We start from the raw sequence: 26,264 nt of genomic DNA on the forward strand, positions 1-26,264 counted from the left end.
CACTGCCTCTTAATATTAATCTAGAAGCATACACTACAGGTGTTATACAGATACTAAAAGACTGAGCAGTGAAATATTTTGTTACATTTATTAGTTCCTGAGGATTGGAGGGTGGCTACTGTAACCCCACTTTTTAAAAAAGGAGGGAGAGAGAAACCAGGGACTTATAGACCGGTTAGTCTGACATCGGTGGTGGGGAAAATGCTAGAGTCAGTTATCAAAGATGTGATAACAGCACATTTGGAAAGAGGTGAAATAATCGGACAAAGTCAGCATGGATTTGTGAAAGGAAAATCATGTCTGACAAATCTTATAGAATTTTTTGAAGATGTAACTAGTAGAGTGGATAGGGGAGAGCCAGTGGATGTGGTATATTTAGATCTTCAAAAGGCTTTTGACAAGGTCCCACACAGGAGATTAGTGTGCAAACTTAAAGCACACGGTATTGGGGGTATGGTATTGATGTGGATAGAGAATTGGTTGGCAGACAGGAAGCAAAGAGTGGGAGTAAACGGGACCTTTTCAGAATGGCAGGCAGTGACTAGTGGGAATACCGCAAGGCTCAGTGCTGGGACCCCAGTTGTCTACAATATACATTAATGATTTAGACGAGGGAATTAAATGCAGCATCTCCAAGTTTGCGGATAACACGAAGCTGGGCGGCAGTGTTAGCTGTGAGGAGGATGCTAAGAGGATGCAGGGTGACTTGGATAGGTTAGGTGAGTGGGCAAATTCATGGCAGATGCAATTTAATGTGGATAAATGTGAGGTTATCCACTTTGGTTGCAAGAACAGGAAAACAGATTATTATCTGAACGGTGGCCAATTAGGAAAAGGGGAGATGCAACGAGACCTGGGTGTCATTGTACATCAGTCATTGAAGGTGGGCATGCAGGTACAGCAGGTGGTGAAAAAAGCGAATGGTATGTTGGCATTCATAGAAAAAGGATTTGAGTACAGGAGCAGGGAGGCTCTACTGCAGTTGTATAAGGCCTTGGTGAGACCGCACCTAGAATATTGTGTGTAGTTTTGGTCCCCTAATCTGAGGAAAGACATTCTTGCCATAGAGGGAGTACAAAGAAGGTTCACCAGATTGATTCCTGGGATGGCAGAACTTTCATATGAAGAAAGACTGGATCGACTAGGCTTATACTCACTGGAATTTAGGAGATTGAGGGGGGGATTTGTGTAAAATTCTAAAGGGATTGGACAGGCTAGATACAGGAAAATTGTTTCCGATGTTGGGGAAGTCCAGAACGAGGGGTCACAGTTTAAGGATGAAGGGGAAGCTTCTTAGGACCGAGGTGAGGAAAAACTTCTTCACGCAGAGTAGTGAATCTGTGGAATTCTCTGCCACAGGAAACGGTTGAGGCCGGTTCATTGGCTATATTTAAGAGGAAGTTAGATATGACCCTTGTGGCTAAAGGGATCAGCAGGTATGGAGAGAAAGCAGATACAGGGTTCTGAGTTGGATGATCAGCCATGATCATACTGAATGGTGGTGCAGGCTCGAAGGGCCAATGCACTCCTGCACCTATTTTCTATGTTTCTATTATTTTGTACCAGATTGCTTATTGGTGTGGTACATTCCATGTCCTGAGAACCTCTTACCCATGACTGCTCAAAATTGGAAAGAAGGATGGTATTCTTCAATTATAATCCATTTTTTGTGTGCAGGTATGTCTTCTGAAATTCTCTCTTTAGAAATCATACTACAATGTGCGTTCTGGTTCTATTGAAACTTTTTAAAATAAAGGCTAGTTAACGTGTACATTTATCATGGCAGGATTTATTTCTATTTTTGCACTACTTATTTAACTATAAGTATATACTATAGCTGAGATACTTAATGAATACTATGCTTCAGTATTCACTGTGAAAAAGGATCTTGATGATCATAGGGATGATTTAGAGGATTGAAAAGCTTGAGTATATAGATATTAAGAAAGAGGATGTGTTGGAGCTTTTGTAAAGCATAAAGTTGGATAAGTCTCCAGGACCAGATGAGATGTACTCCAGGCTACTGTGGGTGGCAAGGGAGGAGATTGCTGAGCCTCTGACAATGATCTTTGCATCATCAGTGGGGATCGGAGGGTTGCAGATGTTGTTCCCTTATTCAAGAAAGGGAGTAGAGATAGTCCTGGAAATTATAGACCAGTGAGTCTTAATTCAGTGGTTGGTAAGTTGATGGAAAAGATCCCGAGAGGCAGGATTTATGAACATTTGGAGAGGCATAATATGATTAGGAATAGTCAGCAAGGCTTTATCAAAGGCAGGTCATGCTTTATGAGCCTGATTGAACTTTTTTGAGGATGTAACTAAACATTGATGAAGGCAGACCAGTAGATGTAGTGTATATGGATTTCAGCAAGGCATTTGATGAGGTGCAAGGCTTACTGAGAAAGTAAGGAGGCATGGCAACCAAGCATTTTGAATCCAGAATTGGCTTGCTCACAGAAGGCAAAGAGTAGTTGTAGACGGATCATATTCTGCATGGAGGTCAGTGACCAGCAGTGTGCCTCAGGGATCTGTTCTGGGACCCCTTCTCTTTGTGATTTTTTATAAATGACCTGGATGAGGAAGTGGAGGGATGGGTTAGTAAATTTGCTGATGACACAAAGAGTGGGGGTGTTGTGGATAGTGTGGAGGGCTGTCAGAGGTTACAGCAAGACATTGATAGGATGCATAACTGGGCTAAGAAGTGGCAGATGGAGTTCAACCGAGGTAAGTGTGAGATGGTTCATTTTGGTAGGTCAATTATGATGGCAGAATATGGTATTAATAGTAAGACTCTCGGCAGTGTGGAGGGTCAGAGCGATCTTGGTGTCCGAGTCCATAGGACACTCAAAGCTACTACACAGGTCGACTCTGTGGTTAAGAAGGCATCTGGTGCATTGGCCTTCATAAATCGTGGGACTGAGTTTAGGAGCCGAAAGGTAATGTTGCAGGTCTATAGGACCCTGGTCAGACCCCACTTGGAGTACTGTGCTCTGTTCTGGTCACCTCACTCCAGGGAGGATGTGGAAGCCATAGAAAGGGTGCAGAGGAGATTTACCTGGATTGGGGAGCATGCCTTATGAAAACAGGTTGAATGAACTTGGCCTTTTCTCCTTGGAGCGGCGGAGGATGAGAGGTGACCTGATAGAGGTGTATATGATAAGAGGCATTGATCATGTGGGTAGTCAGAGGCTGGTTTTGCCAAGGCTGAAATGGCTAACATGAGAGGGCATAGTTAAAGCAGAGAGGAGATGTTAGGGGTAAGTTTTTTCATGCAGAGTGGTGAGTGTGTGGAATGGGATGCCAGCGATGGTGGTGAGGTGGATATGATAGGGTTTTTTTTAAGATACTTCTGGATAGATACATGGAGCTCAGGAAAATAGAGGGCTATGGGTTACCCTAGGTAATTTCTAAAGTAAGTACTGTACATGTTCAGCACAGCAACGTGGGCCGAAGTGCTTGTATTGTGCTGTGAGTTTTCTATGTTTCTATATATATTTAATGTAATTCCATTTTTGTTCTTTTCTGTTATTATGTATTACATTGTACTGCTGCCGACCAGTTAACAAATTTCACGCCATATGTAGGTGGTATTGAACCCGATTCTGATCTGACACAAACATAACATTTTCTGATTTTATTTAACAACGCTGCTCGAAATCTGGATAGTTGAGGGCTTGAACACAGTTCATGTTGACATGATAAAAGAAATTCGGAATAAGGTAATAACTCAGCTCGCCGGTGCTGTGAAATCTGCTTTCGATTGTTTTTTTACCCACAACCATCGGAGTCGACCGGCGACTGGACGCATGCGCGGACATGGAGGGCGCGCGAAGAGGAGGCCGGCCGAGCCGCCGCGCCTGCGCAGTGGGCTTGGTGGTTGCAGTTACTTTTAAAGTGTGTGTGTGTGTGTGTGTGTGTGTGTGTGGGTGATGCGGTGGCGGGATCGACGGGGGACCGGGCTGCACCGACGAAGTACCGGAAGGATTTGTTACAAAAGCGTCGTCGTTTAAAAAAAATAAAGCCCCGTGTCGACACGTGCATCCGCTGCGCGGTGAATGTGGCCGGGAGATCGGCGGACGTAGAGGGAGAGAGCGAGAGCCTGAGCCTGAGCCTGGGCCGGGAGAGGCCGGGTGCTGCGTTATCAGACAGGGCCGGACCGGGCAAGGCTTGGGGGGGGGGGGGGAGCCGAGGCAAGACGCCATGGCTGCATCCAACTACAGCTGCCTCAACCGTGCTCAACTGACCTTTGAATACCTGCACACCAACTCGTGAGTACCAGGGTCGGGCGAAAGGGGAGCCGCTCCACCGGGCCAGGTTTTGCATCTTTATTTTAACGACATGGCATCGTTATTTCCATTTTAGATTGCATGTTTCCTTAAATCCACTCAACCTAGTTCCATTCTTCATAGGTCGCCTGTCGCCGGTCATCAATTATGATTCCATATTGATGTGCAAGTTTGTCTGCATTTGAAATGTATTCTGTGGAAATCGTAACTTCTGGGTCTCCTAGAGGGCTTTTAAAACAAAGGCTGGTTAATTTAAATGTATTTCCCAAGGTACAACTTGTTACGCAGGGTTCTCCAAAGGTTAACTTAAAAATATATTGTTTATTAGTTTTTGACTGCGGTGATGACTAATTCGGAGCACTGGTCATCTTGTGTTGAATGTCCATTTAATTGCCTGTTGTATATGTGGAGGCATTTTATAAAAGTGATGGAAAAGAAAAAAAATACGTGATTCCATTTAACGTTGGTGATGTGAAGGGTGTCTAATCGGAGTTCTATCTTTTATTCCCAGCCATTTACCTGGTTAGTTTAATTTATTGAAACGCCGTATTTGTTTGTGTTATAAAAACACAAATAATTGTCAGTACTCCGAAGGTAAAACGCCCACAATCAAAGGAGTTAACATTTCCGACTGAAATTGCTTGTCTTTGATTTGAAATTTTTTTTTATCAGCACCTATAGTTTGTTGGTTTTCCATTACTGTTCCTTCATATTTATAATTTTATCCTTATTTTGTGAAGTGATAGCAGGTTATCTTGGTGATTTTAATAGCAAGAATAATTGGATTGTGTTCTTATTTTTAAGAGCTTAGTATTTTTTAAATTAAATATAGGAAAGCCTTTCCAGTCCAGGAAAGTGATAGTTCCAACTTTGCAGCAATTCAGTTGCCATGGTAGCATAGCAGCTATGTTCCTGATGAAGTATTCGCCCAGATGAAGAATCTTAACCCAAAATGTCTACTGTCGAATTTCTTACATAGATTTTGGCACAGCTGTTTTATTTCTCCAGAATCTCAAGTTGCTTCAGATTCCTGCGTCTGTGGTCTCTTGTACCTCCATGGTGGTTATATTACTGAACTAGCATCTAGAAGACTTGATATATGATCCTGGGACATGTGTTCTGATCAGTTTGTTTGCCGGTCTATCATGGCATAATCAAATAAGTCAAGGAGGGGTTGGTGGGGAGCAGCAGTGACCATGAAACTGGTATTCTCCACTAACTGCTTTTGGAGGAGCAAATCTTTACTGAGCAGATCCATACACAACTCCAGTCTCACCAATACTTTTGATATTTTATTGCTTAGTAGCCAAATTGCAATAATGAGGTTTTAGTCAACAATTTGAAATTTATTAATTTTCACCCTTTTTAATCTGCTTGATTGATGCTTTTCATGAAATGGAACATCCTGTCTCCCATGTCTTTTCTGCATTCTGCAAGTCTTATTTATCAAACTTACCCACTCTTGCACTGCAGCTATAGATCTAAGCTTGCCTTCTTTACTCTTTACTTGCTAACCCATTGCAATATAATTTGTGATGATGTCACATCTATCCAACTCACCACTATCTCTTAGAACCACTTAATTCTCTCAAATTTATAACATTTTATTTGACACTAAGTAAAATGATGAGCAGAAATTTCCTATAGAGGATCGAAAGACATTTTGTTCTCTAACTTGAAGTTTGTGCCCAGGGATTCTTATCTGCTGAAGCGGAGTCAGACCAATCTTTTGGCTGTTTAGTCAGGAGTGAGTTTTTACCCACAACTGTGTCATCAAGGTTGCCTTTTTCAACCTCCAGAGACTCTCAGTGGATACTGTATAGTGCCTTGAAAAAGTATTCAGCCCCCACAACTATTTTTGTGTTTTACTGTTCCATTTTCTAAATTGAAAATATATCGAAGTAGGATTTTTGAGCTAATCTACAAATATTGTGCATCATGTCAAATCAAAAGTTCCAAAACCTGTCAACAATTTACTAAATAATTAAAAACCACAATTGTGAGGTTGAGAAAGTATGCATTCCCTTTATAATTATGATGTTAGCTTCTCTCAGGTGCAATATTGTATATTACCAACTCACCAAATTTGTTGATGTAGAAAATTGGAGGATTGTCTGCTTTCAATGAATTCATAAAGAACACCTCCTCTCACTGTAAGGTAGGTTTTCAACATAGTAATCCAAATGAAGACAAAAGGGCATTCAAGACAAGTCAGGGAAATTATAATAGACAAGCACAAGTCTGGGGCAGGTTACAAGACTATCTGAAAGGCACTGGACATACTTCAGAGCTCAGTAAAGTTCATCGGTGGGGGGGATATGAAAAAAGAAACAACCACACTGTCTAGGCCAAGTTGACCCTCTAACCTTATCCACCAGAGAAGAATGGCACTTGTAAGAGAGGCTACTATGATGCCAGCAGTCACTCTTGAGCATGCTGCAGAACTCAGTGGCTGCAACTGGAGATGAAGTTCATGGCTCCACAATCTAAGGCTTTGCACAAAAAGGGAAGAGTGGCAAGGAAGAAGCCCTGGCTTTAAAAAAAACATCCTTGATGGTAAATACTTTGCAAAGTGTCACTTAGAAGATGCCGTAAATATGTGGAAGAAGGTCTTGTCGGATGAGACTGAAGTGGAATTTTGGCATCAACACTAAGTGGATCATGTGGTGTAATCTGATACTGTGCATCAGCCAGGTAACAACATCCCTACTGCAAAGTATGGTGGAAGTAGACTCATGTTGTGGGGATGCTTTCAGCCGCAGCTACTGCAAATCTGCTCAGAATTGATGAGAAGATGAATGCGGCCAAATACAGAGATCCTGGATTAAAAACCTGTTAGCCTCTGCCAGGAAGCTTAAAGTGGGGAGGAAGTTTGTCTTTCAGCAGGACAACGACCAAAAGCACACTGCCAGAGCAACCATGGAGTGGTTTCAGATGAGGAGAATTGATGTTCTTGAGTGGACTGGACAGAGTCCTGAGCTTAACCTTATTGAACTGCCTCTCACTATATATTTTTTTGTTTTCTGTAAACTCTAGTGGCTTGTGTGTGTGTGAAAATCCCAGGTGATCTGTTTCTGAGATACTCAAGCCACCTGTCTGCACTAGTAAGCCCTTCCAACCCTTTATTCCATGCCACCCCAACAAATACAATTAAGCCTAACCTAATCACAGGACTATTTACAATGACCGTTTAACTGTGGGATACTGGAGCACCTAGAGAAAATCCACACATTCATTGGGAAGGACACCCAGAGGCTTCTTACCGAACAGAGCTGGAGTTGATCTCCAAATGCTAGAATGCCCCAAACTGTAACAGCATCACATTAGCTGCTTTGCTACTGCAGAGCACCCTTTTATTCCCCATTCTGATGTTTGGTCTGATCAACAACTGAACCTCTTGACCATGCCTGCATGCTTCTGTGCACTGAGTTGCTGCCATGTGATTAGCTTATTGTATGTTTGCATTAACGAAAGGAGTACCTAACCCTTTTTACTGGAAGTCTCTTGAGATGCAGCTTGTTAGCCCCTCACTAACAGCCACTGGACTCAGCAGTTAGAAAACCACCTTTCTCATACTCCGTACATCCCACCAAAACTGGGAAGTTGAGATGTCTCCACCACCCAAACTCCAATCTCTGCGAATACTGTGTAAATATTGCCCCATTCAATTAATTGTTGGCAAGAGTTAACAGAGCATACATTGCATGCAATTATAGAGAAAGTATATGTACAAATTTCACCTTTAGCAAAGAGTTAGTAGGGAAAAACCAAGAACAAAAATAAAAAGGCCTATTACAGTTAGTCCAAATGTGCAGATAAGTTGGAGCTGATCTTGAAGTTGTCTTTAACTTGTGTGCTATACCCACAGTCTGTGTGAAAGTACATACTATCTTCTGAACATCGCTTGACATCCATCACCAACGGGCTCCCCATGGGAGTATTGGTCCTTCTATCTGTGCAACCCAGATTGTATCCTCACAATTCTTCCCTCCTGTCTTCTCTCAGCTCCTGCCAGAAAGACCTCGATCCACACCAGTGTCTGTCAGAAAAACCCCACTGCCCAGCATTGTCTAGAACCTTCTCTCAGTTCCACCATCTTGATTGGCTGATGTAACATTCCTAAGCTGAACATCTCAACCCCTCATCTCTACATCTCTAACTGAAACCCAAGCAATCAGCAGAACACATTTCTACAGTAAGCTATTGAATGAAATACTCTACAGCATTAGCAGTAAAATCTTAACCAGGGCGTTACACTCTTTTCTCTCCCACCCCCCCTCCAAATAGTCACGTCCTCATGACTTTGGAATTTATGAACTCATCCTTAATAACAGTTTTCAAAGGAATATTGTGAGGTTGGGACCTCCAATCCACTTGTAAATGGTAAGAGATGTATCTCACAATGGGGTAGAAACAAAGCTGTGTTCCCCCAGTGCATCATAGGCTAGCCTATCTGGCTGGGGGTTTCCTGACAGATTTCCTTATCCCATGTTCAGCTCCTCCAGCTTCAACCACCCATTGTGACTCTTCCCCTCTACTTACAGGGTGCTTCCCCTGTCTTCCAGTGATTCAGGCCCCCCTGCTCCATGATTGAACTTGGCTTTCTTCAGTTTAAGCAGGTTGCTGCCGACCATCTTCAACCCCTGCTGGTGTTAACTGGTGAGAGCTCTCTCAGAAAGTGTTGTCTTACGTCACTCTCATAGTGTGGCAAGTACTCTTGGAGTAACCAGCATTAGACTTGTTAGTAGAAAAGGCATCTTCATGTCCTAACATCTCAGTTAAACTCCTTTTGCCTTCCTTGGACATTCTGGCAAATTTTATGGTTCCTGTCACTAACTACTCCTCCAGGATGTAACATGACAGGTTTAGACTGGGTATACCAAACATTTCCTCGTTCCTACTCATCTTGCTTAGGAGGACCTTGCAGCTTCTCAAAAGCAGTTCTGAAAACAGGGTGAATGGACAATTCCATTTCTTGCCTTGCATGCTCCCACAATATCTCACACGATGGCAGTATTTGTTCCCACAAGAATGAAAGCTCCATCCTTTTCAACCAGGTCTGGGCAGACTAACGCTGTCAATAGACAGCTTCCGAAAACTCCAGTTTCAACTACAAGTAGCCATTGTATGGGTACCCATTAGTACCAAGCTCCTGAGTCTCAGGGGCACGCTATGGCATCAATGCATCAAATACCAGTTGTAAAATAATCTATTAAGCAAAGTAACACCTTCAATCCGTATGGATACATCAGAGCATGATCCCACTAAACCTTCAGGATTAGTGTTTTGCACTTTAGCATTTTCCTTGAGACATTGATAGGAATTAATCCTCTCCGAAGCATCAGCACATTCCTTTACTGTGTCCCTCCGTAGGCTTACCTCTTCTCTGATTAACTGCTGAGTTACTTTCAAAGATTTTCCTGCCCTTTGCTCTCCTGCTTGAAATCCCAATCTTCTCCACAGCTGTAACAGAAAATACTGGTCGCTTCTCTAGTCAAGGGACCCTGCTCAGTAGCAGCTCTCCTCTTGCTACATCCCACCAGCGCGTCCGGCTTCCTATTGCCTTGTCATGTTTGGTAGCAGCACCAACATATATCATCTGAAATACCACAGTTCTCAGATCTTTCACAACATCCTACAAAAATCCCTGCTTGTTGGTATCGGGGGTCACCTCAGAAACAAGCTACTACCGAGTACTGTGTTCTGCTGATGGAGAGCACATCTTAAATACATAAAGCATTCATGTCATGTGACAGCACACCCTTCACAACTTTCTCCATCCTCAAACAATATATTTCAGAGTGAATGCCCCCTTTGTGACCCAAACACTGCAGCAGCTTCTCTACCCTGAAAATATCGGTAGACAACTTCTCTCCCTTCTCCTAAAATGACTCACTTTTACTATATTTCAAGGAACTAATTCCATCATCCATACGCCAGCTAATTTGCAACATAGTGTACTGTTACTGTATGTTCTTAGAAATGTAGTGTTTGTATTAAAATACAGGGTTTATGTCCATAATATATAAATGGGCAAAAGCGTTGACATTTTGGAATTGTTTGGTAAATGTGAAAGATGTCATTTGCTGGAAACAGTGTTGATGTGAGAGGAATAAGGGGTCCCATGGGCTAAAATTATTCTCTTTAAGTGCTTGCAAGTGTAATTAAAAATTGGTGCCAGTCAATCTAAGCCAGATTTTGTTATTATGCAAACTGTTCCAGTTATTCTCCTAAGAGAATGGATTATTCAAAATTGTTTAATGAGCATGTGTTACATCATTCTTGAATATCTGTCTTTGACATTTCCACCTGTTTGAGAACTGTACCTTGTAGTGGAAGTATCTGAAGCATAGGAACCCAAATAAACAGTACTAGAGCAGAATATATAAGTGTTGCAACACTTCACCTGCGAATTTGCTATGGTCGTTTATTATGTCCAGTGCTCCCAATGCAGCCTCCTGTACATTGGTGAGACCCATCGAAAATCGGGAAACCACTTCATCGAGCACCTGTGCTCCATTTGCCAAAAGTGGAACTTCCTGGTGATCAAACATTTGAATTTCCATTCCCATTCCTAGTTGGTCCATGGCCTCCTCTTGTGCCAGGAGGTGGAGGAGCAACACCTTATCTTCTATCTGGGTAGTTGCCTGAATATCGATTTCTCCTGGTTTAAAAAAAAATCTCTTCTCCCCCCACCACCCATTCTTCTCCCCTCTTCTTTTATTCTCCACTCTGGCCTTTTACCTCTTCTCGTCTTCCTATTGCTTCACTTGCTGGGTCCCTTCCTCCTTCCCTTTGTCCTATGGTTCACTCCCCTCTCCTATTAAATTCCTTCCCCTCCAGCCCTTTACCTTTCCCACCCACCTGGCTTCACCTATCACTTTCCAGTTGTCCTCCTTCCCCTCCCACCTTTTTATTCTGGCGTTTGCTCCCCTTTTTTAATCTTGAAGTGTCTCAGCCTGAAATGTCAAGTTGTTCATTTCCATAGATGCTGCTTGACCTGCTGAGTTCCTCCAGCATTAAGTGTGTGTTGCTCTAGGTTTTTAGCATCTACAGAATCTCTTGTGTTTATGAATTGTCATTGTTTCTGGTCTGCCATAAGAAATTGCATTATTTTAATATTCTATTAAAGGACTGCATTACAAATTGACCAAACTGGAGCAAAAAGCATGCTGCTGAGGAGTGCAGTGTCAGTGGAAGTAAAGGAATAGTTGACATTTTGTGTTGAGACTATGTTAAGACTACATCTCCATGTCATCCAGCCTGGATAGACTGTTCTTTGAAAAATATAAATTAATCAGTAGTTTACCAGTATAATCTTATACCGTTATAATCTTACAATCTTTATTTTATTAGAGACCACAAGTTATCAGGAAACTGGTGTCCATGTAGGATTTGAATGTGTTATGAGTTCCTGTTACAGTGCCTTTAAGTTTGTTGTGATACTTTTTCACCATTCCGACCAGCTCCTTACAACAGCCTTTCTTAGTTACATGTACAAATCTGATTACAGGTTTTCCCTGCAATCCGAAGGTAGAGTGTTCCTGAGAAACCATTTGTAAACCCAAATGTCGTAAAGCAAAGAAGCAATTACCATTAATTTATATGGGAAAAATTTTTGAGCGTTCCCAGACCCCAAAAAAACCTACCAAATCAAAGCAAATAACACATAAAACCTAAAATAACACTAACATATAGTAAAAGCAGGAATGATATGATAAATATACACCCTATATAAAATAGAATATTGTAGGTACAGGGTAGTTTCACTTATCAATATCAGGAAGACAGCGAGCCAAAATTGATTTGTAGAAAAAAATTCGGCACATTGCGCCAACAACTGCCTGCACAAGGCTTCACGGTCATGGTAGTCTTTCTCGGTGTAAACACGCGTATAAAGCGGGTGTCTATTTTTCGTAAAAGCAAAAATCCTCTTTGGTTAGTGAAAACAGGTACGAATGTAGGTCTTTCGTAACAGCGAGTTGTCGTAAAGCGAACGTTCAAAAAATGGGGGACACCTGTATAGCCATAGAATCTATATGCAGTTGGTACTCTTACCATGTTGCTTGGAATCTTTTAAGTGCCCCACATAAGTTCTTTAACCTTTTGTTTGTGACCCTGTATAAAAGTAAAATAATTGCTGAAAGCCAATATAGACAGTAGTGTAATCCACTGCAACTTACACACAGTGTGTACTCAGATAAAACTTTGTGGAGCAAAGTAGCTCCAAGGCACTGTGTGGATTATATTTTTGTTAATTTAAAATATCAAAGACAAATGATCATTTTTGGGTCTGGGTGTTACTGGCAAAGTCAACGTTGTCGCAAAGTTATAGAGCAATATGGCATGGATACAAGCCCTTCAGCCTAATGAGTCCAAGGTGTTCACACAAGTCACAATTTCTTGAGTTCAGCACATATCCAACAGATGGGTGTGAGTCCCGAGGCTCTTGTACCTTCTACCTGATGGCAGCAGCAAGAAAAGTCATTTTGGTCATTTCTATAAGGTTGCCCTTCATCTTGCACTCCAAGGAACTAAGTTTAGTGTTGAGCTTGGCCAATTTCTCCCTTTCGCTCAGTCCGTGTAGTCATGGCAACATCTTTCATATAAAAGGGTGAGCAAAACCGAACAGACACTCCCAAGTGCAGCCTGAATAACAACAGAATAAAAATGAAAGCCAGTGTACTAAACTTTTTAATTATCCTGTCTACCTGTGATACTGCTTTCAACAAGCTCTACATTTGACTCCTAAGTCCCTCTTTACCCATTACATCTGTAGTGCCTTACCATTCATTGTATAAGTGGTTTGAGGAGCTGCACTATCTATATTCAAATCCAATTGTCATTCTTCAGGCCCATGCCCCTGACTGATGAAGGTGACACTGATTGTCACCTATGATCACCTACATGCTCATTAACACCTCCTAATTTTGTGTCATCTACAGACTTACTGATCTTGGAAAAAGTAGTGGTAGCCGCTGTCTTGAGAATTGTGGCAAGATGCAACAATCCACCATATAGACCTAGCATTGACAAAAGATCATTATGTATTTCTGTTTTAGGACAAAATTTTTCTTTTGGGAGAGGGTGTTCTTGCAGTTGATGCACGCAGACACATAGTTCACTGTTTCTAGGTGGTAAAATTCATACATTTGGGAGTTGACATTGAACGAGCCATATCAATTGGAGGTCAAGTTATAGCATGTACATGTTGCTGATGATGGAGAGCAGTCTGGTGTTAACAAACAAAGCTACTGTGCTTGTGTGAGAGTTACACCTAATCTAACCAAGTATTCCTACACATACTTGACCTGTGTATTTTCAGTAGAGTTGAGGGGAGCTTTTGTGTGAATCTCATGACATCTGAGCCATCAGACCACATGGTCCACTTAAATAAGAGATAACCCTTGATTTTGGTGGTGGGAGACAAATCCGTTGAATGTCATGAGGAAATAGACTGTTCTATCCATCTTCCATCTTTCCTCATTTAAGTTCAGCAACAGAACATTCTTTTCCTTTTTACCTATAAACGCTTATTCATTTTTGTCCCAATGAATCTGTACTGCTCATTTTAACCATTTCCAATGGCAGTGAGTTCCACATTCTTCCTATTCTGAATTCCCAGTTGGATTTTTTTGTGGTGATTATCCTGTTGCAATTGCAATTATTTATAGTGTTTGTAAAAGTATTCAATACCACTTAGTCTCCACTTTAATCTGACCCCAGGACTTTTTTCCACATCTTTACTGTGTCTTTGCTAAGTTTTTACAGGCAAGGATATGTTTTTTCTGGTACTAGGGTATTTGTGTCCTGAACGATTGTGTCCCACTCATTAGCATCCCTGGACTTGTGCCTCTGTTTTTCTTAGTCCTGGTCATTTGCATCCCACAGTAACGATCCCCAGTGTTATATATACTAAGCCTCTTATCTCAGCTCAAAAAGCAACCGTCTAATCATTTAGGGTATTGTAAGCAAATGAGGGGTGCCCCATTTGTGACTGAGCTACTACTTATAAACACACCCCACATTTCCTATTACAATTTGGCTTTAAATTTAATTTTGTTTTCAGAAACTAAGCTATGTTACATTCTTGAAATCAAGTGTAACTCCCTGGGTCGCCTCAGGCTCGCTCAGCTCGTTCTTGTCTAGGGGGAGCAGCCTTCGGCCCCGCCAAACTGGGTAATCAGCTGGTGTGGATGCTGTGTGATGTCCCCGCCTCGCCCAAAAACAGACAGTACACCATATGCGATTAAATGAGTACAATTTATAAAGGTTACTATAACTAAGTGATTAATAACGATACAGTGTTGAAGAGAAAAATTAAAGAAAAAGCGCCAAACTTATCAAAGTCCAAACCACTTCGTGCACAACCATTGGAGCTCAATTACTGAAGTCTTCTGGCCACCATTCGATCCCCTCCGAACTCCTCGACTCGCAGCTCAGGACCCTCCGAACTCCTCGACTCTCCAAACAGCTCAGGACCCTCCGAGTGGTCAACCAAGCACATCTAGCTTCATTCCCCCCCCCCCCTCAGAGAATCTCCCGGCTTCGGACCCCCCCTTTGGGGTCCGATCCTCGCCCAGCTTAGAGCATTGCGTCCTCTCTCTCGATCCCCTCGCGCCGATCTCCCCAAAAGCCCGTCAACAAAAGCTTACAGACTCAGAAGAAAGAACATTAATCCCCATTTGGTTTACAAAGGAATACCATTCTCGTTATCAGTAAATTAGCATTCCTGCTAGTTAACAAAAGGAAACCCTTTCCCAACAGTAACAAAGAAGAAAAAAGAAACCCCCTTTACACAAACAAAGGTGGAAACATACTTGTTGATGACGGAAATTGTATCTATCACTATAAGAAAAATGCTGCAGGCATGAAAACTTACTGAAGATGTGTGGTACGATTCTGCAAAGCAAGAGTTCATACTGAGAGCGATGTAATAACAAAACAAATTAATAAACATAACCATGGTTCTTTTGGAAAGACATTCTTCCAGAATGTCATTCTTGCCATAGAGGGAGTACAAAGAAGGTTCACCAGATTGATTCCTGGGATGGCAGGACTTTCATATGAAGAAAGGCTGGATTGACTAGGCTTATACTCACTGGAATTTAGAGGATTGAGGGGGGATCTTATTGAAACGTATAAAATTCTAGAGAGATTGGACAGGCTAGATGCAGGAAGATTGTTTCCGATATTGGGGAAATCCAGAACGAGGGGTCACAGTTTAAGGATAAAGGGGAAGCCTTTTAGGATCGAGAAGAGGAAAAACTTCTTCACACAGAGTGGTGAATCTGTGGAATTCTCTGCCACAGAAAGCAGTTGAGGTTGGTTCATTGACTGTATTTAAGAGGAAGTTAGATATGGCCCTTGTGGCTAAAGGGATCAGGGGGTATGGAGAGAAAACAGGTACAGGGTTCTGAGTTGGATGATCAGTCATTATCATACTGAATGGTGGTGCAGGCTCGAAGGGCCGAATGGCCTACTCCTGCACCTATTTTCTATGTTTCTATGCTGCTGCAATTAGAGCAAAAGAATCGATTTTAAAGTTGAAAGAAACTGCAATATCCTCAGAAGAACCATCTCATTGGACCAACTTCGTCAAAACGTGAATTTTCAATGGCAGAAATTCCCTCTGTCTCAGCAATGAGGAGAAATGTTCGTTGTTGGAGACAGAAAGCACGAAATGCTCCATCTATACCAAACCTAAGATGTAATTACGAAATACCAGAAGAATATGGTATTCTCCCACTGGACAAAGGTTTCTTGCAGTTGATACTGGCATAAATGATGAAAATAGAATGCTCATCTTTGCTTCTGAAGAGGGTTTGGATGACTTGACACAATTTCAGAATTGGACAGCAGATGACACTCTTTAAAATTTGCCCACAAATCTTATCAACTGTACTGCATCCATGTCCAGGATGGTATATTCAGTACTCCCGTTGTTTTTGCTCTTCTACCCAATAAGATTAAAGAAACGTATGACAGCCTATTCACTCTTTTGTTGCAGACTCGCCCTCAACTTAATCCCAAATTAGTGCTGACAGATTTTGAACTAGGAGCAAGAAAGAGTATAGCAGAAACATATCTTAATACAACAATAAGCTTGTGTATTTTCCATTTGTCAAAATCCTTTCTTTTTAAATCTTCTTATTAGTTTTAAACAAACATAAATGAAACATGAATACAAAATGTTTGAGAGTACATAATTAATAGTTTAAATAGACATTCAGATGTATAATAATAAAAATATATAACCTCTCAAACTCAGAACATTAATGAACAAAGAAGTAAAAAGAGAAAAAAAAGAAAAACCCCCCCAAAAAAAGAGAGAAAAAAAACAAAAAAAAACACTAACCAACATGGGCCATTGAATAATATTAAATACATATACAGTAGTGCCAATAACTCCGAACCTCCATCCAATTAATTAAGGATAATATAAGTAAGGTTTAGGAAAAGACAATTCAACTCATGTGAAAATGTTGAATAAAAGGTCTCCAAGTTTCTTCAAATTTAACTGAAGGATCAAAAACCACACTTCTAATTTTTTCTAAACTCAAACAAGAAATAGTTTGAGAAAACCACTGAAATACAGTTGGAGGATTAATTTCTTTCCAATTCAATAAAATAGATCTTCTAGCCATTAATGTAACAAATGCAATCATTCGTTGAGATGAAGCGGATAAACAATTATTATCCGTCATTGGTAAACCGAAAATTGCAGTAAGAGGATGCGGTTGGAAATTAATATTTAAAACTCTTGAAATAATACTGAAAAAAAAATACAATTTAAGGTTGTACATAGAGCTCATATGTTTAAGGATAAACTGGCTTGATTTTATTCTCATCTTAATTCAACCTGCAATAGATGTCATTCTGATGTTGCTTCATTGACTCATATGTTCTGGTCTTGTCCTTGTTTACAAAATTATTGGAAAGATATTTTCAGTATTATTTCAAGAGTTTTAAATATTAATTTCCATTTGTCAAAATCCATCCTTGAGAAAATATGCAACCTCGATTTAAGACAATGGTATAACGAAGATCAAGAATTCAATTTAAAGATTAGATATCTTTCTGCATTAGCTTTCCTTCCAGTAAATGATGTGGTAGCAGGCTTTTTGGATCTGAGTGAAGATCACGACTTACATCGCATACTTTAAAGTTACATACATTGGCCAAGCAAGCAGTAGAAGTGGGCACAGGATTGCAGCAACCTTTCCATTGCATCTTGGAATGTTCATGATCGATCAAAGAAAGACTTGCCTAGATCTAACAATAGTTCAGAGGGGTGGCATAATGCTATCCAAAATTAAATTACGTGTCAACACCCTTCTGTTTGGAAATTAATTGATGCATTGAAGAAAGAGGAAAATGGCCACAAAGAAGAAAATTGACTACCAAAGAAGGATTCCAACCAAGAATTAAGAATATCAATAAGCGCCTTCCATCATTCATTGCACATTACAATCCTGAGGACAAATTAAGTTTCTTATGAGGGGTTGCCCACAACGTCTAATATGAAATATACATATATTGGGACACAAATGTCCGGGACGCAAATGTCCAGGGAAACCAATGACTGGGACAACAGTTGTTCAGGACGCACTTGTCTTGACACTTGTTTTTTCTTAGTGGTACTTGTGGTGTACATCTAATACTGCACATCAGCCAGATGATACCATCCCCACTGCAAAATATGGTGGAGGTAGCATTGTACTATCCTTTTTAGTAGCAGGGTCTGGAAATCTGGTCAGGATTGATGGGAAGATGAATGCTGCTAAATACAGAGGTCCTGGATATATATATATAATGAGACGTGCAAAGTCGAACAAGAAATGGGCCTAATTTAAAATGACTGGCCTCAGTGTGCAAGGTTTCTTACCATAACCCCGCCCAATCACATTCTCTTAAGGCTTCTGCTCAGTTTTTCTCAAAGGTGAAGAGTGGGATGAGGAATGTGCATGTCACGGCTCTCTTCATGTTACACTTGAATATTGGAACTGAAAGAACTTCTGAATTTGGGAACTTTGCCAGTGGTGACAGCATATATCGAGGTAACAAGGCCTCTTTTTCGCAATGAAGAATATTTTAATTTGCCTCCCTGGTTAACTTCTATATCTGCATGGTAATTTACTGTGTTTCATTTATCCGGTTCCCTCAGTAAGGCAGCATCTTATAGTCTCTCCCCTTATGTAAAAAATCTGCTTATCTATTCTTCTTACCTGGTGATAACCTTACAATTCCCCAAACTGCACTGTTGGAAGGGGGCACGTCAGCAAACTGGAAGGTCACCACGTTCACCAAACGCTGACTTCCTTTTTTTTATATATATGTAGCGGTGTGCTACATGCAGCGCTAAAATTATGACACGGAGTCGGTAACTGCAGTCGAAGGAAAAAACTTTATTCAAAATCCTCAGCCTCACTTTTAAGCCTCCCTCAACCTGCCCCCCGTGGCGCTGAGGCTCCAAAGCTCTGTGCTCGCAAACCCCCTTAGGCTATCTAATTGTGAGCCGGTTCGGATGTGCCAGGAAATGGGTCGCCACATAACCCCCCCCCCCCCCAGAACCGGCGATACACCCCCCAGTGTCCACAGTCTGGGCCGGAACCTGCTTGGGAGGTCGGCCTCTGCGCCGAGGTGCCGGAATCTCGGCCGTTTGCGCCAGGTCCACATGGGCCGGTTTGAGGCGGTCCACCGTGAAAACCTCCTCTTTCCCCCCAACGTCTAGCACGAACATGGACCTGTTGTTCCGGAGCACCATAAACGGCCCCTCGTGTGGCCGCTGCAGCGGTGGCCGATGCCCGCCCCTTCGTACAAACACAAACTTACAGTTCTGCAGGTCTTTGGGTACGCAGGTCGGGTTCCGCCCATGCTGTGAAGTGGGTATGGGGGCCAGGTTACCGAGTTTCTCGCGTAATCTGCCCAGGACTGCTGCGGGATCTTTCTCTTGCCCCCGTGGGGCTGGTAGGAACTCCCCGGGGACGACCAGGGGCACGCCGTATACCAACTCGGCCGACGAGGCGTGCAGGTCGTCCTTGGGCGCTGTGCGGATGCCGAGTAGGACCCAGGGAAGCTTGTCCGCCCAGTTGGCTCCTCGCAGGCGGGCCATGAGGCGACTTCAGGTGACGGTGGAAATGCTCCACTAGCCCGTTCGACTGTGGGTGGTAGGCAGTAGTGTGGTGCAGCTGAGTCCCCAAAAGGCTGGCCATAGCTGACCACAGGCTGGAGGTGAACTGGGCACCTCTGTTGGAGGTAATGTGGGCCAGTACACCAGAGCGAGATATCCAGGTGGCGATCAGGGCTCGGGCGCAAGATTCGGAGGTGGTGTTGGTGAGCGGGACTGCCTCTGGCCATCTCGTGAATCGGTCCACGATAGTCAGGAGGTGCCACGCTCTGCGCGACACTGGCAGGGGGCCCACGATATCCACATGAATGTGGTCGAAACGCCGGTGGGCGGGATGGAACTGCTGCAGTGGGGCTTTGGTGTGCCGCTGCACCTTGGCCGTCTGGCAGTGCATGCACGTTTTGGCCCATTCACTGACCTGTTTGCAGAGTCCGTGCCAAACGAACCTGCTGGAAACCATCCGGACAGTCGTCCGGATGGAGGGATGCACCAAGTTATGAATGGAGTAGAAAACACGGCGCCGCCAGACTGTCGGGACGACGGGACGGGGCTGGCCGGTGGCGACGTCACAGAGTAGGGTCCTCTCACCCGGGCCTACAGGGAGGTCCTGGAGCTGCAAACCGGAGACTGCGGTTCTGTAACTCGGAATCTCCTCATCTGCCAGTGCCTAAAAGTCTACCCCTTGGGAAAGGGCATGAACGGTAGGACGAGAGAGCGCATCCGCCACGACATTGTCCTTACCCCGAGACGTGCCGGACATCTGTCGTGTATTCAGAGATGTAGGACAGGTGGCGTTGCTGGCGGGACGACCAGGGGTCGGATGCTTTCGTAAACGCAAAGGTAAGCGGTTTGTGGTCCGTGAACGCGGTGAAGGGCCGACCTTCTAGGAAGTACCTGAAATGCCGGATTGCCAGGTAGAGCGCCAACAGTTCCCGGTCGAAAGCACTGTACTTGAGCTCGGGTGGCCGCAGGTGTTTGCTGAAAAACGCCAGGGGTTGCCAGCGACCTGCGATGAGTTGCTCCAGCACCCCACCGACTGCCGTGTTAGATGCGTCCACTGTGAGGGCGGTAGGGGCGTCCATTCTGGGATGTACTAGCATTGCGGCGTTCGCCAAAGCTTCCTTCGTTTGAATGAAAGCGGCGGCGGACTCCTCGTCCCAGGTAATGTCCTTGCTCGGACCCGACATCAGGGCGAACAGGGGGTGCATGATCCGGGCAGCTGAAGAGAGGAAGCGGTGGTAGAAATTGACCATACCTACGAATTCCTGAAGGCCTTTGATCGTGGTGGGTCGGGGGAAGTGGCGGACCGCATCTACCTTAGCGGGCAGAGGGGTTGCCCCGTCTTTAGTAATCCTGTGGCCCAGGAAGTCAATGGTATCGAGTCCGAAAGTCCTGAGGAACAGGGCTTTGAATTCCGTGTACTTGCCGTCTGCCGGGGGCGACTGTACGAACTCCGCGACCTGGGCCGCTGTGTCCTGGTCGAGGGAGCTCACCACGTAGTAGTAGCGGGTGTTTTCTGAGGTGATCTGGTGAACGTGGAATTGGGCTTCGGCTTGCTGGAACCATAGGTTCGGTCGCTGTGTCCAGAAACCCGGCAGTTTCAATGAAACCGCATGAACAGAGGCGGCGTTGGTCATTTCTGGTCCAAAAATCGTTTGGACCGTCGGGGTCACCAATTGTAGCGGTGTGCTACATGCAGTCCTAAAATTATGACATGGAATCGGTAACTGCAGTCGAAGGAAAAAACTTTATTCGAAATCCTCAGCCTCACTTTTAAGCCTCCCTCAACCTGCCCCCCCGTGGCGCAGAGGCTCCAAAGCTCTGTGCTCGCAACCCCCCGTAGGCTATCTAATTGTGAGCCGGTTCGGATGTGCCAGGAAATGGGTCGCCCCACACACACACACATATGTGTGTGTGTGTATGTATGTATATATTGAGTGGCCCAGTCAGAGTTCTGACCTTAACCCGATTGTAAAGATTGCTGCTCACCAACTAACTTGACACAGCTTGAAAAATTTTGCAAAGAGGAAGGGACAAATCTTGCTCTATTACATTGTGAAAAGCTATAGAGACTTATCAAAAAGAGACAACTGGCTGTAATATCTGTGAGAGGTGGTTCAAATAAGTACTGACTAAATGGGGATGAACACTTTTGAACTGACATTTCAGTTTTTGAATTTTTAGTTTGTTATGCTTTAGTACTTCCCCTGTTTTCTGGCTCTACTGTGGGGGGAAAAAGGAGCATTTGATTCACAAGTAAGAGTTCTCAGATAAATTAATCAAATCACTGGTTGTAATACTAATTTATGTGAACAAAGGGTTGAGGGCTGAATACTTTTGAGGTTCTATATGTTCTTCCCTGCATATGAGAATGTTGTAACTGCATTCACCCTGTCAATACCCCTTCATAATTTCAAATAACTTGGAGCAATATCTGCAGAGAGATCATCTTTAAAGAAGAGAAACTCAGTTTGTACATTTTTTCCTGATACGTAGACCTTTGCATTCTGATGTTGGCCAGAACTGTATGCCGTATTCTGCATGTTCTATATTGGTGGTAGAGGATTTTTTTTTATTGGGAATACTGTTGCCTTTCTGTGCATTGATAACCATTTCATATCCATTATAATGCTGTCGCAGATGTTGGATAGTTTACAGATAACAGATCATACATTGCATAAAATTTTAAAGTATATTTACAAATTTCAGCTTTATAGAACAGTTAGTTGGAAAAATAAAGAAAACGAAAGGGCCCGTTACAGTTAGTCCAGTCAAATGCCCAGCTGGATTGGAGGAGGATACGAGCGGGGATGATGGCAGTGCAGTGATGGCTGAAGTTTCTGAGAATAGTTCACAAAGTGCAGGATAGATATGTCCCACAGAGGAAGAAGTTCTCAAATGACAGGGTTAGGCAAAGGAAGTTAAGGACTGCATAAAAGCTAAGGAAAGGGCATACAAGGTGGCAAAAGTGAGTGGGAAGTTGAATGATTAGTAAACTTTTAAAATCCAACAAAAGGCAACTAAAAAAGGTATAAGATGGGGAAAAATTAAATATGGGAGCATACTAGCCAAAAATATAAAGGACGATACCAACCGTTTTATCAGTTATATAAAAAGTGAAAGGGAGGTGTGGTTAATATTGGACCACTGGAAAATTATGCTGGTGAGGTAGTAATGGGGGACAAAGAAATGACAGATGAACTTATGGGTACTTTGGATCTCTCTTCACTGGAACACACTAGCAGTGTGCCCAGAGATCCATGAGTGTCAGGAGCAAGAGTGAGTGCCATTGCTATTAGAAAGGAAAAAGTGCTAGGGAAACTCAAAGGTCTTAAAGGTGAATAAGTCACTTGGACCAGATGGACGACATCCCAGAGTCCTCAAAGGGGTTGCTGAAGAGATACCTGACGCATTGGTCATGATATTTTAAGAACCACTTGATTCTGGCATGGTTCTAGAGGACTAGATGATTGCAAAAGAGGAAATGATAAGCCAATTGTCCTAACCTCAGTGGTTGGGAAAGTGTTGGAGTCTATAAATTAAGAATGAGGTTTCAAGGTACTTGGAGACTAATGATAAAATAAGTCGAAGTCAGCATGGTTCCTGTAAAGGGAAGTCTTGCCTGACATCTGTTGGGAGTTCTTTGAGGAAGTAACAATCAGGATGGAGAACAAAGAGGCAATGATGTCATTTACTTACATTTTCAGAAGATGCTTGATAAGGTGCCACACATGAGGATACTTAACAAGATAAAATGCTGTGGCATTACAGAAAAGATACTGGCATGGATAGTGGAGTGGCTGACAGGCAGGAGGAGGCAGCGAGTGGAGATAAAGGGGACCTTTTCTGGTTGGCTGCCAGTGACTAGTGGTGTTCCTTGGGTCAGTATTGGGACCGCTGTCTTTCACATTGTCAGTGATTTTAGATATTGCAATTGATGGCTTTGTGGCAAAGTGGGCGGATGATACGAAGATGGGTGGAGGAGTAGGTAGTTCTGAGAGAGCAATGTGATTGCAGCACGACAGACAAATTGGAAGAATGGACAAAATAGTGGTGGGTGGAATACAGCGTTGGGAAATGTATGGTAATGTATTTTGATAAAAGAAACAGTAGTCCACCCTATTATCTAAATGTGGAGAAGGTTCAAACATCAGAGGTGCAAAGGGACTTAGTCCTTGTGCAGCACTCCCAGAAGGTTAACTTTTGCAGGTTGAGTCTGTGGTAAAAAAAGCAAATGCAATGTTGGTATTTATTTCAAAGGGAATAAAATATAAAAGCAAGCAGATAATGCTGTGCCTTTATAAGGCACTGGTCAAGCCACACTTGGAGTATTGTCTACAGTTTTGGGTCCCGTATCTCAGAAAGGATATGCTGTCATTGGAGTGAGTCCAGAGGAGGTTCACAAGGATGTTTCCAGGAATGAAAGGGTTAATGTATGAGGAGCATTTGACAGTTTTGGGCCTGTACTCACTGGAATATAGAATAATGCGGGGGGGGGGGGGGAGCGCAGGGAGAGATCTCATTAGAACCTACCGAATGTTGAAAGGGCTACTAGGATGGATGTGGAGAGGATGTTTCCTATGGTGGGGGTATCCAGAAGTAGAGGGCACAGCCTCAAAATTGAGGGGCGACCCTTTAGAGCAGAGCTAAGGAGGAATGCTTTTAGACAGAGAGTAGTATCTGTGGAATGCTCTGCAATAGACTGTGGTGGAGGCCAAGTCCATGCATATATTTAAGGTGGAAGTTGGTCATTTCCTGATCGGTCAGGGCGTCAAAGGATATGATGAGAAGGCAAGAGTATAGGGTTGAGTGGGATCCGGGATCAGCCATGATGGAATGGCAGAGCAGACTCAATGGGCTGAGTGGCCTAATTCTGCTCCCATGTCTTACATGGGTTCTGCACTAAGCCCCCGAATCGTAAGGGCACTAAGTGCTAAATCTGTTAAATACTGGTTGTAAAAAAAAATCTGTAAAACAAAGTAACTTGAGAACCTTTGTCAAGTATGGTTCCAGCAGAACCACCTTTCAATCCGTATGGATAAGTCTGAGCTTGGTCTGACTAAACCTTCAGGAGTAGTGTTGTACTTTATAATTTCCCTTGATACATTCATTGGAACGTATCCTCTCTGAGGCACCAGGCCATTCCTTTACTTGGTCTCCATTGTTTTGCCTTTTCTTCTCTGTTCGGTTAACCACTGACTTTTCGAAGATTTTCCTGTTCCTCACAGTCTTGTTTGAAATGACTATCTTCTCCACAGTTGTAACAAAAAAAAACCTGTTGCCTCTAGTCAAGACACCCTTTTCAGCAGCAGTCCACTGTGTCGTATGTACTATGGGTGGGTCGGGTGTATATGATACCAACGGGGGTATCATATTAAACTGAATCGTTAGCAGGCGTCCATGGCATCAGCTCAGCCAGACGGTTTTATGACCTATTCCACAAAAACTCTATCTCCGTGGCATCAAGGGCCACTTCAGAGGCTGTCACTGAAAACACTACTCATCAGCTTTTAGAAATGTCCCACTTCTCAATCATGTTTTCGTCCTCTCTAACTTCTCTGAGTAACTTGGTAAAAGATGGAGGAGGGTGCATCTTGAGGGTCATTTGAATATGCAGAACAATCACATCATGTGACAGTGTACCCTTCACAACTTGCTCCATCCTCAAGCAATTTCTCTCAGACAGTTGAATGCTCCCTTTGTGAAACAAACAATGCAGCGTTTTCTCCAACCTGCCAACGTAGGCAGACAGCTTCTGCCCTTTCTCCTGGAATGTGTGCTTAAATTACTTTGTCAGATCAGCTGCACTTTCAGCATTGCCTAAAGCATATTCCAGAGCTTGCAGTTAATTAGCTGATGTGACCAATGGATTTTCTGCCTTTAGGAACTTCCCTATATCAGCTGCCAGACCCTTGTAGCTCTCTACCTGTCTCTTTTTTCATGTTATCTGAGCACTGCTATTCATCCAGTAACTGAGATGTCTGCTTAGCCCAAGCCTCCTATTCTTCTTCCCCATCGGGTGCGGGCTTGACTCCAGAGAACACTCCCAGCCTACAATAACCTTGGCTCTCTGCAGAGACACTTCTGCATTTTTTAACCAGTGATGTAATAGCCAAAACCAATTCAGAATTTAAATTAACTGCCGAAGGACCCATTAGACCTTTCACCTCAGATGACTCTTCCCTCCCTTCGCAGAAACGAGAACAACTTGTCTTTAAAGTCTTTGCTCTTAGCTACATTCCCCTTCTCTAAAAATAAGGACAGCCCTTGGTCCTGCCTCTCCAGGGTCTTCCAACTTGTGAGATAGCACTGCTAGTTACTGCTACTCTAGACTAACATGACATCCTTACCAGCTGATTGGTCAAAATGCCATTCAAACAGTGTAAGTTTTTCCACATCTTTTACAGAAATTAGCTCTCTGAACACCTGTTCAGTGGGAATTCAGAGATCCACCCTGTTAACCCTTTCAATCCTAGATCATCTTTGTGAACCTTCTCTGAATGTGCTCCAATGCCAGCACACCTTTTTTTAGATGAATCCAAAGCTGTTCACAATACTCAAGGTGAGGTGCCTTATATATTCCTAGCATCACATCCCTACTCTTGTATTCAAGACCTCTTGAAATGAATGCTAACATTGTATTTGCCTTCCTCACTACCAACTCAATCTGCAAGTTAACTTTTAAGGTGTGGTGCACAAGGACTGCCAAGTCCCTTTGCATCTCAGACTTTTGGATTTTCTCCCCATTTAGAAAATAGTCTGCACATTTATTTCTTCTACCCTAGTGTATGACAGTGCAGTTTCCCACATTGTATTTCATTTGCCACTTTCTTCTCCATTCTCCTAAT

The 26,264-nt window shown here is 43.0% G+C and overlaps 1 protein-coding gene across 2 annotated transcripts in view; it reads left to right on the forward strand.

The window, feature by feature from the left end:
• The first annotated feature begins 3,887 nt into the window (after window positions 1–3,887).
• The window catches only part of morc2 (MORC family CW-type zinc finger 2), a 106,338-nt gene continuing 83,961 nt past the window's right edge, over window positions 3,888–26,264 (forward strand). For both annotated transcript variants that reach the window (XM_059987960.1, XM_059987961.1), the window contains exon 1: window positions 3,888–4,268. In XM_059987960.1, coding sequence (XP_059843943.1) covers window positions 4,201–4,268 — 68 coding nt within the window. In that variant the 5' untranslated portion in view covers window positions 3,888–4,200. The remainder of the gene's footprint in view (window positions 4,269–26,264) is intronic.

Source organism: Hypanus sabinus, chromosome 13, assembly GCF_030144855.1.
Source record: "Hypanus sabinus isolate sHypSab1 chromosome 13, sHypSab1.hap1, whole genome shotgun sequence".
Lineage (NCBI taxonomy): Eukaryota > Metazoa > Chordata > Chondrichthyes > Myliobatiformes > Dasyatidae > Hypanus > Hypanus sabinus.